General features: G+C 36.2%; 2 protein-coding genes across 3 annotated transcripts; both read right to left on the bottom strand.

Annotated features, from left to right (window-relative positions):
• Positions 1–470: 470 nt before the first annotated feature.
• Positions 471–7,333, bottom strand: LOC120282687 (LIMR family protein Os06g0128200-like). 2 transcript variants are annotated; one of them, XM_039289534.1, is made up of 16 exons: positions 7,310–7,333; positions 7,139–7,178; positions 6,347–6,967; positions 6,169–6,254; positions 4,764–4,900; positions 4,386–4,496; positions 3,910–4,008; positions 3,696–3,818; positions 2,587–2,649; positions 2,448–2,512; positions 2,187–2,296; positions 1,977–2,091; positions 1,814–1,879; positions 1,085–1,195; positions 888–954; positions 471–799 (listed from the first exon to the last, which is right to left on the bottom strand). In XM_039289534.1, exons 3-16 carry the CDS (start codon positions 6,694–6,696, stop codon positions 752–754), a joined length of 1,551 nt encoding a protein of 516 aa, XP_039145468.1. In that variant the 5' UTR covers positions 6,697–6,967; positions 7,139–7,178; positions 7,310–7,333; the 3' UTR covers positions 471–751. The 2 variants fall into 2 exon arrangements, with proteins under 2 accessions (XP_039145468.1, XP_039145469.1); XM_039289535.1 differs by lacking the exons at positions 471–799; positions 888–954 and having other exon boundaries at positions 1,091–1,195; positions 2,003–2,091.
• A 117-nt stretch (positions 7,334–7,450) lies between these two features.
• LOC120282881 (disease resistance protein RGA2-like) lies at positions 7,451–12,050 on the bottom strand. The gene is made up of 2 exons (XM_039289715.1): positions 11,630–12,050; positions 7,451–10,268 (listed from the first exon to the last, which is right to left on the bottom strand). Exons 1-2 carry the CDS (start codon positions 12,048–12,050, stop codon positions 7,462–7,464), a joined length of 3,228 nt encoding a protein of 1,075 aa, XP_039145649.1. The 3' UTR covers positions 7,451–7,461.
• Between the last annotated feature and the right edge of the window lie 702 nt (positions 12,051–12,752).

Raw genomic sequence — 12,752 nt, 5'->3', positions numbered from 1 at the left:
GTTAGGACACGCAGATTGTCATTGCTCCTATTCACATGCAGGGGTGTGTCCGCCCTTTGTTAAGTTTAAAAAAAAAATTGTAATTCATAGTAATAAAATGAGGAGAGACTGGAGAGAGGAGACAATGGGGATATTAACAGTGATTGGTCCAAGAGAATGGGGTTATCATAAACTAAAAAAAACAAAACGGAAGATAGAATATATTACAGAAAAAAGATTTTGTTCAAAACAATGTTAATATTAATGTCTATTTTTAAAATTACACATGACAATTCTGAAACCGATATTAAATAATAAAAATAAATATGTGAAATATTACAAAATTTTGATTAAAAAAAAAAAAACCTTTGTTGTCTTGAGAAGACAGATCTGCCAATACAAATGCCGAGATACATCCTCCTTTAACATAAAATCCAGAAGGGATTGACTTCATAATATGTGCAACAACACTGCAACTTAGAATGAATGACTGCTGAACAATTGCTCTAGTGTAATTGAATATAAAGAATAAAGAATAAAGAATATAGAATAAAGAACAAGGCCCCTCCAGCTTTGACATAGTACCAGTTCAACGCAAGGAGAGGACACTTGAAAACAAAGAAAATGTGTAAATTCAGTACAGGAAGCACAAATAAAAAATGAATGCTTAGTACAGTTAGTTATGCGTGGCCGGGTTTAGATTACAATGGTGGTGTCAACCAGCTCCTCCGAGAAGCAAGCGGACATCAAGAAAAGTGTTAAAACCGAGTGATTAATTGGCAAGTTGAAACCTGCCCCTCGGTTTTTTTCTTTTCCATCCCTGAAGAAAATGTACAAATTTAGAGATCGGAATCTTAAAGTGCCGGAAATCAAGAACCGCAAAAAGGTGATCGGTGAGTAGAACTTACAAATAACACATAGCACAATAATGTTAGAAACGCAAAGCCAATAAATGCAATTTGAAACACATTATACCTGCATGATAAATTTTTAAGGTAATTGAATCAAATGGATAAAATATCAAGTATAAACACTAATACACACACACACACATGCTGTCTAGTGGTAATTGAAAACTTAATAGGAAGTCAGAGGTAGCATTCACTTGTATAGATATTTGATACCCCGAAGGGATTGTAGGGTGTGGCCGAATATTTCCTGAGCAGCAGTTGCTTGTGCATAATAAGCAAAAGCTGTGGCACAGAACTGTATCACACTGCAGGAGAAATCACTCAATCAACCAAAATTGAAGATGCAAAAAGTACACATGGTAAAACCAACACTTTAAATATTAATTAAACAAGTGTTATCACGGCCAATAAAAAGTACAATTACATGGGAAAATGAGGAAAAACTTGCATGAGTACTAATGTTTAGCTTTGATATGCTCATCTCACAGTTTCATTCAAGTTTAAAGTGGAGATAATTATTTTGTACTTATTTTAAACAAATGAAGAGAGATACTTGGATGACTGAGGCCAAATCAGAGATACAAAAATGTGATATCATGTGCAGTGAAATTAATCACCAACTATTCCAGCAATAATCATCTTACATATTTCATGAGTTCTATTTCTGAACATGAAGGTGATATGGCTCATATAACCTAAGAAGATAACAAAACCTAATCATATGCAAGACAACTACAGAAGCTATCTATTCAAATTCCAACTAATGAGGACTTCAAATTTGCTCTCTAGAATTCTTAAAAAAAGCTATTTGACTGAACATGAATGGAAAGCTCAACTCAAAGTTCAAACTGAACAACAAAACTAAATGAGCTCATTACTATAATGTACGCACATAAACACTTGAAATAGAATAACGTACAGACCTTATAGAGCAAAGTAAAATGAGTCCAACATTAAAAAGAAAAGAATTCATCAGTGTCCCACCCCACCTGAAAGCAAATAGGTCAAAAAGTTAACAAAAAGAGAAAGGCATTGCAGAAAATGATAGTGCACTTGGAATAAAATAAAAAAGAGCCATGTAATTACTTTATTGGATGAATGGTTATAAATACCAATTGCAAACCAAGCATCATTTCCCCCGCAATAACCGCAAGCAGAAGGTAGAAGCAGAATAACGCAAATGCTGTAGTACCCAGTAGCCCTGTTTCAAGTGACCAATAGAAGAAACGTTAATTATTATTAATGATGTTAAAGGCCCATTGGTACTAACACCCAATGTGTTTTGGTGCAACATACCCCATATGTCATCCAATTGAATGAAGACTTCATTTAAGAATGGTGAAAGTGGAGGGTCAATCAATAAATATATCACAATGTGGGCAATCCAAGCCACTGAAACGATTGCCCTAGAGGAAGCAAACCATCAAAACTAAAAGCTTGAAACTCAAAGTAAATAAATGCGCATACCAATGAAGTCCAAAAATCAATCATATTAAACAGTAGATAAAATATTCATAGTGTTTTGTAAGTGGAAGGTTTTTACTGGCTAGTGCTTACCCTAAGGTTCCCAATATAAGTTTTCCCATATAACCAAGAACTGTTAAAATCCAAGCAGTCTCTGCCTGCAGGAAATATTTAAAAAGTAACCATGACATTCACCAATTAAACTAAAGTCATATAATTCTATTTGTATCACCTGCTCTCCTTGAGGATACATTTCTTCAAGAGCGTTCACATCATTCTCTAAGAGAAGCAATTCCTAAAATAAACCAAAATAAATAAATATAATAATATAAACAATGTCAAAGAAAAATCAAAAGAAAAACAAAACACAGTCTAACACATAAAATGCAAAAGTGTACAACCTAGGAGAAAGCTATAAATATCAGTGATATTGGGAAAGACAATGTTCGGAAATAAGAACTCACAGGTCTGGAAAGCACATCAGTAGAAATTAGGCAATTACAGATAATTTTATTTAGTCTAGCCCTTTCGGAGAGGAATTATGTATAGACTTAGTCCTCATTAAATAAAATTATATAACATCAACTAAGATCATAACCTTTGGATCCGCCAAATGTAATCTAACATAAAGCAAAGCAGTAAAAGCAACCAAGAATGCAAAAACAAATGTCCACCAACACGCTAAAGCTTGCTGTCACAAAAGAACTTTTCAGAAAGCCCGATATTCTGAAGGAAGAAATATTTCAATTAATAAATCTCAAATGCCGAGAATATTTATTTTCTTACACAAAATAAGTTTCAATAGACACTCTTAATAGAGTAAGAATAAAGTTGCCCATTTATTTCAAATGCCAACAGTGCTTATTATTTCACCAAGGGTGGATAGCAGAGAGAAACAGGACTTCAACTAACCATTTGAAACAAAATGAACACATCTCCACAGCATGACTTCACTCCAGTGCAGTAATGTAACACTACTAGTGGTCGTTAACATAATATTAGTGTTCTTAAATTCCACGTTAGAACTTTAATGGTTAAAAAAAGAATATATCCTAACATCTTTTTCCAAAAAAAAAATTTGCATATGGTGATCAATTTCTATTGTGGTCTGAAAATCATGCATGAGTGTAGAGAACAAAATATATAACATAATGAAGAAACAAAAGTTAAATTGCTAGCCAAGATGAATGGGCATGACTGTTCAGACAACTTAAAATCTACATTTCTTTCTACTACCCATGAAAATAAAACAAAATTGAAAAAAGTGGCTGTATTCAAGTATAAAACTCAAGCTACCTGCGAATGACAAGAAGTTTGACAAAATGCAAGTAGCAACTGTACCTTTTCAACAGCCTTTACATTTTTACGCCAACTTTTCCCTTTAGAACCACTCTTCTCTTCTTGACGAAGTGAATCAGCTGCCTTTTTCAATTCTCTAGCTTTTTTGCTCAATTCAGTTGCTTCCTGAAGAGTCAATCACAAATAGTAAAAGATAACATCAATCTTGGGCGCTTTATAAATGACTCTATCAAGCATAAGGTGCCAGGGCAGGAACCTTTATGTACTGTGATCGGGTGATCACAGCCTTTGGGCGCTTTATAAATGAAGCTATAAGTCCCAGTGGAAGGCAAGTTATCCCAACACCTCCAAAAATCTGACAAATGAAACCAAAAATTTATTGGAAAATAATAGAATGGGTATACTAAGTGATGAACAAAAAATAGCCATTTGCTTCCCGGAAGAGACATAAATGCAAATGAAGAAAAAAACGCCAAGTCTAAACTTTTGAAACACCAATTAAATTCTACAATGGAAAACTTCCAGGAAAACCTGCATTAATGGACATTGGCCCAATAAAAACAAAGGTTAGGTTCGTAACTCAACTAGCTGAAATTATTCGCAATTTGATAAGTATGCAAAAAAATCCACGGTATTCTTCAACATATAAAAAACACATAATCAACCTACTATATATGGTCAATTGTATGGTAGATTGTTACCAGAAAACACAATAAGTTATCCCAAACTCACCGAGAAAAGAACCGATCCAACAATAGTTGTTACAGCAACCACATATTCTGGGAAGGAAGTACGGGTTGTCCAAGTTGTCAGTGAAGAGGCACTCGCCGTATATGCAGAACACTAAATAAATGAAACCAAAACAAATCAAACATAGAGATCATCATGAATCTCTACCAATAATTAAAAAAATTCTGCACAAAAGAAAAGGCATAAAGTCAACAGTATAACAAGGGGATGAAAAAAGATGAAGAGCAAATTTTACATGTTTGTCATTTCCTAGGTAAACTATAAATAACTTAATTAAATGGTGGCAAAATGAACTAGAGTTGTAGCCAAAAGCTTAATAATGTATTTATTCAATATAGCTTAAACTCATATGGAGAAAACCTGCTTGATGGAAAAAATCTGATGTGAGGATGATCCAATACAATGTTGAGTGCTTGAGAACTCAGTCCACATACTTGGAAAATTAGTTGCAGATGAAGAGAGATGCCTAACTGTGATATCGGCTTTCCCCAAAAGTCCTGATTTTCATCAGCAAATATAAGATCAAAGGAAAAAGTACCGACTTATTTTTACTATTTCATTGAATAGAGATGAAGACCATTTATACACAAGCTATCGTTAATACAAGGGAAATTAACTAACATCTACAATCTAGGAGAATTGCAAAAAATAATGGATAGAGTATCAACAGAAAAGTAGAAAAATATTTTGTACTGTATGAAATAGGGACATGCAAATTGTTAATGCCAATTTTATTCTTTTCAAATCTCATAAAACCTCCCACAAAATTTCAGTTGGCTAGGTCAAAAGTTTCATAAAAGAGGACAACCAAGTGCCTGAAAACAACCCAATGTAAGAATAATTAAACTACCTGCCTTTGAACAGGTAAATAACAAATTGGCACCTAGCAGTAATAAAATTTGGAATAGTTTCCAGGCTTTTTCTTATCAGTTATGTCTACAGATGAACCTAGGAAGCAGTTTCTAAATCAAATGCTCCCTCAAAAAGCCACTCAGATGCGAAAGACAGCCCCACTTGCATGCGTGTGAGTGTGTACCAGTTTGGTCTAGTTAGTAATTATTAACATACAATATAAATTCTAAGACTGACATCTTGTTTCTGGCTCCAATGGGTGTTTTCTCTTAACTCATGGATCATGTAGCTGTTATTCGCTCAAGACGGATTAGCTCCAAATTGTTTCATGCCATAAACAAACACAGACACCAAAAAATCTGTCGGCAAGCAGATTCACATCTCTTTATGAGTTTTGTATTTATCATTATTCAGAAAAGCACCAAATAATGCACTCAATTTGCTAGATTAGAGAAATAAATGACTGACATAATATAAATCATGTTATTCTAATTTAAGTTTTTTCTTTTCCTCTACTAATCTTAAAGATTTTTAGCACTACATAACAATAAGCTGTTCTTCACACAATAGAATAAACAAGCATAAATATGGCCTGGACAATCCTTGTCTAAAGTCATAGTAATAACAGATCCAAATCAAGTTGATATATATCCTTGTTTTACATCATTACACAACTTGTCATGTTTAAGTACATAGAGTTTTTGTAAAATAATTAGAAGCAAAACAATTTGCGATAGTTTATGAAGAACTTGCATTATCAACAAGACAATTTGCGACGTCCAGGGGAAAATTTATCTTAGTTTATGTTTTTCTTCAAAAGCATAGAAATTCTATCATAGATTCAGCAATGCCATTTCATTACAATGCAGCAATGGCCAAAAGAGACACAGACAGAGAGTTCACAGAACCTAACCATAGAGAATTCCAAGAATGAGCGTACATATAATGGCAGACACAATCACCCACATAAGAGAGCTCTTCAATCTCTTCCCCGCGCTCCTAAAAACACAAGAAACATGCATCAATCCATCAGCTCATAAAAACTCAAACTTTTAGGAAGAAACACACAAATAGAAAGGAAAAGATCTAACTTGTCCTGATCGGCCTCATAATAGAACATGGTGAAGGGAATGACAAGGAAGACAAGTACGGCATCAGTGATATAAACAGCGAGCCAAAGCGTCTTCATAGGAAGGGTAAGGCTACATGCCCCATTGTAAATGGCATTGCGGCAAGCCTGACGATTGGCGACATCGGCTGGGAGCATGAGAATGGAGATAGCGGCGACGGAGAGGCCAAGGACGACGATGAACTTCGGAAAGTAAGCCTGGTTGGCATCGTCGGGGTGCTGGTAGTTGATGAGGATGTAGAAATTCACGAAAAGAACGAGGATGCACACCACCACGGCGACTATCACCAGGGCGAGATTGAAATCGTCCATTTCTAGGGAATTAAATCGATCTCGAAGAGAATGAAAGAGAATGCGATGCCCTCTTCGTCCCGCTCGAATTGGGAGGAGACGAGAGAGAGAGAGAGAGAGATGAAGGTTGGACGTGTGCCAGAGAGAGACGTTGAGGAGAATGCCAGGCTGGCACCTGGGTTGGTAACGGGTCGGGTTTGGTTGGGTCACCCGTTAAGCTCCCCCAGCATCCGATATGAGTTGGTATGCCCAGATCCGAAATGGATCCGATAAAGATATCGGGTCGGATCTCCTGCATAGCCGCATTAATTTATATAAAATATGGATTTAAGAGAAAAAAATATTTTGAGGAAAATGTGCGAGAATAACAGTAAATTACATAACAATAAAAATGAGTTTTAAATGCTTACAGTAAATTAAAGTATATAGACAGAAACTTTTGTTAAAGTAATAGAAAAAGAACCTTATTTGATCCACATATGCAGCTTCAGTGAATTGAACCTCTATATGAAAACCAAAAAGAAAAACAGAGCAATGAAACATACATTTCTGACAAAAATGACAATCATGAAATTTATTTAACAAAAGTGAAACCATAAATTAAAAATCAACACCTAAAGATTAGCAAGCAAACCATAAGTGGACTTCTGAATCTCAGTGTCAATTGGCCAGCATTGCACACCAAACAAAGGATTGAAACTATTTGTAATGTAAACAATGGCAATTGGATACTGCAGCAATGTTGCAACTTAGAACCAAAATGGCCACAGAAAAACAAAAAGAAATTCATAAGCTGAACGCAGATAATTTTTGGTCACCAATGTGCTTGATCTTGAGCCATTCCTGAGAGCCCACTTCTTGGCACCGATCTATCAACGCCCTGTCACAGGCTAAGATGCACAATTTTCTCAGAGAAGAAGGTAAACCACCCTCCGGCAGTGACTTAAATAATGGACAAGTGTCAATACTTAAAATCTCTAAAGAAGTAACAGAAGGTAGCCAAGTAGGTAGACATTCCAAATTTTGACAATATTCTACATGCATCTGATGCAGTTTTGGCAGTATTGCTTCATCTTCTTGCATGCCAGACTGCCAATAAACAAATTTAGAACAACCAGAAATTTTAAGGTACTCCAAGGAAGAAAGAGCCTGTAAAGCTACTGAAGTGAGCTCATCACAAAGAGAAATATCAAGAATCTTGAGTGCTTTCAAGTTGTTCATCACTCCATCAGGAAGTGACTCCATTTTGGCCTCACGTATCACCAGTTTGGTGAGAGATATGAGGCCTTGGAGGCATCCAGGAAGTTGGCTATCAAGTCCAGGACTGAAATATATTTTTAGCTCTTCTAACACAGAAAGCAAAGCCCAAGGCAAACCGCACACAATATCACAACTAGTAATACTGAGGTCGCGAAGACGAGGAAAGTATCGGCACTCTTGTCTAGTCACTAACATGCCATCAAAAGATATAGATGCTTTCTCCAATTCTAGGATTTCTAGAGATGGAAACAGCACATTCAAGCCTTCAATGCTCTCAATTGTCGCATTCATGTCTTCTAATGACAGAGTCTTGAGGAAAGGTAACTGTCCAAGTGTTGGAAGAAGTTTCCAATTTACACAGCTATGCAACCCGATTTTTTCGAGATTCTGCATTGAGTATGCTGTGAACCAACTCGGAGTTCTTGAACCCATGTACTCAACTATGTAGAGATTTTTTAAATTGGGATGAGGTTGCAGAGAATCAAGAATTTTTTCCACAATATGAGAGTTGTTAAAAGCATCAGACCAGAATAAGCATAGCCCCTTAAGATGACATTTTTCCTTCAGATTGGCTTCTCTCGCATCCTCTTCACATTGGATGTTCTCAAGCTTTCTTAATGCAAGTGTTCCTCTTAATTCCTTCATACTCTTCAATTGTGCTATCTTGTAACCTGTTTCCTTTTTCACAGGGAATACTAGCTCCCAAGGTCCCCTGAAAGGAAGCCCTCTTTGGCCATTTACTACGAAAAATTGAAGGTTTATGAGGTTGCCCAATTGGCTTGGTAATGTCTCTAACTTTTTTAGTTTCAACACTTTCAGCTGATACAATAAGCACAAAGATTCAGGTAGTAATTTGATTCTAGTTTGACATAAATCCAGGTAGCGCAGGTGCTTAAGATGACCGAGAGAAGGTGAGATCTCTTTCACTTCAGAATCAAGCAATACCAACACGCGGATGTTTTTTAATGCTTCAAGCTCATGAGCCTGCAATTCTCCTCTAAATATCACAAGTGTTCGCAAGTTTTTCAATTCACATATTGAGCTAAGATTAACTGAACTTTGAACGCACAAGTGGCGAGCACTTTCAGGGATCCTCGTCGGCGTTTGACCTTCATAAATGCAACACTCACCTAAAGAAACTGAATGTGCCAAATCATGCAGTAGGTCATGTATTTTCAAGCATTCTTTTGAAGAACCATATTCAAAGAAGGATCTACACAACAGTTCAGTAACATACTCATGTCCTACGTCTTCTGCTGTCTTTGAACTAAGTTCAGCTTCAAAGACAAAACCATGAGCTATCCACATACTGACTATACTGTTAGCATTAAACTCATAACCTTTAGGGAACACAGAACAAAAGCAAAAGCACAATTGGAGATGCTCCGGTAGATGATAGTAGCTCAATGATAATGCCGGCATGATGTCATTCACATCAGTTCCTAACTCCCATAGATTGCTCTTCAAGACGTACATCCAGTGCTTCACATTCAACTTGCGCCATAACACTTGTCCGACTGTTTTTGCTGCAAGAGGTGATCCTTTGAGCTTTTGAACAATTTGCTTTCCGATATCATGCAATCTTGGAGGATATTTAGCAGGATCTTCATCACCAAATGCACAACTCACAAAGAAGGACCAGTAGTCATTTTCATCTATACCTTTGAGAATTATTTCATTTCTCTTCCCCTTCCCTTGCAACACAATTTTATCTCTTGCAGTAACAACAATTTTCACACATTCTATTGCAGCAGATTCAAAAGGAAAGAGTAGTTGTGTCCATTCACCAGACCACACATCATCCAACACAAGCAAGAACCTCTTCCCAGTTAACTTGTTCTTGAGCTCTCTCTCTAGACAATCCAAATTTGTGCTATGCAGGAATTTGCGCCCTTTATGATCAGAAAGTGAATCTACTATCTCTCTAGTAATTCTGATCCGATCAAAGTTATGTGAGACACAGATCCAAGCCTTCTCATGAAAAGTATTTTCAACTTCTTGGTGATTGAACAAATACTGAGCCAGAGTGGTCTTGCCAATTCCACCAAGGCCAAGTAATGGGAGAACAGACACATTGCTATTGATGCTTGGTGGCTCTTTCATCATCCTTATCATTTGTGCTTTCTCTTTCTCACGGCCATATATTTTCCTTGCATTCATAGATGATGAAGTGACATGCCTCTTCTGAATTATATGATGCTGCACCCCTAAACTATTTTCCACATGCTTATCTAGTTCCTTGAAAAGCATAGCCATTTTAATAGCATCCTTCAGACCAGAATCAATGCAATTTAGTTGTTCAGTAATGTTCCTAACATTGTTCAAGATGTTATCTGCATAATAAAATCAAAATGTAGCTAAGTAATGATGAACATGAACAGAGGACATTTGAGAAGAAAACTAGTGATATAGCTCAAGTGATCAAGGGACAAAAGTGTTTGGGGAAAAAGAAATGCAGTCCTTTTTTATTTTTTTTAACAAAAGCTACAAGCACCGCCTCACAAGGGGTTGTTAAGAGACAAACATGTATGGTGGTGCATTAGTTACTGTAACTTATCGACTCCTTAGGGTTTATTAACTCAATTAAATGTCATATGGGGTAATAAGAGTTCTACCATGTGTAATCTCTGAAAATTTTCGGGAACTAAACCGAGTTAATAAATCTCTCTTACCATGCAACTTTGGATTGGAGGAAAACAACATCCTCCTACAATAGACCATAAACAATGAACAAACAGTAATGGTATAATATTTATATAGTATTTCACAGTATACGCACAATACTGTAACAGTACTGCTAACCCAAAGATTTAACTTTCGATATGCTCATTCACCCTTCCTTGTAACAACCAACTACACTAAGTAGAGATTGTTTTGTTTTTTTTTTTATAAGTATAACCTGTAATTACAAATTTTTTTAATTAAATTACTAAATTACTGTTTTTTTTTTCTCTTCCGCCTTTTTCCCAGAGAGCTCTTAATCCGCCAAGCTCATCTAGTGATACATAAGCTCGTAGGGTCTAAGGTGAGTCTGCCTGATTATTGTGAGATTACGCACTTCTAATGAGTTTGCCGGCACAATACGAAAGATGTAGGTAAAAAAGTAAATTAAAAACATAATAGATTAAAAGAAAAAATATGGACAAACCATCAATTTCAACTCTCAACTATTAAGTGTTAGGAGGAGAATAAAAAACAACCTCCTCTTATTTATAAATGCAGGAGCGTTTGGTTATTAGAAATGTACGTCTCAAGGAATATTTTGGGTGTTTTGGGTTGATGTAAATTTAGAGGGGCCTAAAAATCCTTTTCCTTGAATAAAAAAACTAAAGTTGACTTTTGGATCTACAAAGTTTCCCAAGTGGATTTTAGGAAGTTTCCAAGTGGACTTTAGGAAGACAAATCATGTTTAGTTTGTTCTTTGCATATACACTTTCATCAGTCTTGATCATTCCATAAAGACATTTCCATATAATTAAAACACAAACTCTCTTCTTACTTGAATCATCAAAGTCTCACTTGATGGTCTTTTTCCCTAATCTAACTTAAAGTTAATTTTCTTCCTATTTATGGATGCATTATCCTGAACTAATGTGACATCGATGCACAAAAGAAAATGTAGCTAAATGATGATGAACATGAAAATAATAATAATAATAAATAAATAAAAAGATATTCGAGAAAGAAAATGAACCTAGTGAAAGCTCAAATTGCTGAGAGGATGAAATCCTGGGCTTTTTGGGTGAAGATTGAGTTGAAGCTTCAGGCAGCTGCTTGTTGAACTTCTTGTGAAGCTCTATGTACTCCAAGTCATCTTCTAAGTCTTGTGCAGCATAAACAACATCTCTAAGTTCTCTCAAGAAATGGGCCACACTCTCATCTTGCTTCTGGAGCTTCTTAGCTACACGTAGAGTTCCTTTGATCTTTTCCCTGGAATTTTCCAAGGCTTTCAGTTGGTTTTGGACAAGAAGTTGAAGTTCGTTGGGATCTTTAGATGATGAAGGTACATCTTTGGATAGATAATCAACAAGATAGCCAACAAGTTTATCAAGAACCACTTGATGGAATGGAGAAAGGAAAGCTCCTGCGATGGACGACAAGCATGCGGACGCCATAGTACCGTGCTGGGTTACAGACTTACAGGAAGGAGAGAACAGATGACGTTTAATTATTTTGCCTTTTTGGGTCTTCGTCAACATGTTATTATATACGTAAAATTACTTTAAAGGGTCTGCATGTTTTCAAATTAATCAAATAGGTCTACACCATCATTGGTGATGAATAAGACCCTATAATTTTTTATTTACCATTTAGGCTTTCGTGGAAGGCACCGAAGGGCTAGCAATAGCATCTTCTGTGGCGGTGTTATTCACCAGAGGAGGACTATAGATTGGTGGAACTGGGAAAGAAAGAGGGAAAAGAGGAGAGAGAGAGAGAGAGAGAGAGAGAGAGAGAGTTATAGTTTTTAAGTGGATAAATCATGTTTATTAAAAAACAAAATAAGGAGCCAAAGCTCTACAAAAGAAACCACCAGTGGTGATAAGTAAGAAAATACAACAAATCAACAACAAGAGAAGATAAACCCCTAAAGGAGGACTCCTTAAGGGGGAACAAACAGACTCCAGCTAGATCTTGCCCAGGGAAGTCGGAGACAAAGACGGAGCAACCTGCCCCGACTCTCTTGTGCTCAGGAAATCCAGACTCCTCTTGATCTTTGACACTGGTTCCTCAAGCTTCATCTTTTTGGCCTCAGGAGCTGCATTGCACCAAGAAATGAACATACATTCAATTTTAATGATAATTGAGACAAACGGAAG

The sequence above is a fragment of the Dioscorea cayenensis genome, chromosome 18, assembly GCF_009730915.1.
Source record: "Dioscorea cayenensis subsp. rotundata cultivar TDr96_F1 chromosome 18, TDr96_F1_v2_PseudoChromosome.rev07_lg8_w22 25.fasta, whole genome shotgun sequence".
In the NCBI taxonomy this organism is placed as follows: Eukaryota; Viridiplantae; Streptophyta; class Magnoliopsida; order Dioscoreales; family Dioscoreaceae; genus Dioscorea; species Dioscorea cayenensis.
The sequence above is the reverse complement of the archived record's forward strand: the minus strand, read 5'-3'. Positions and strand labels throughout refer to the sequence as shown.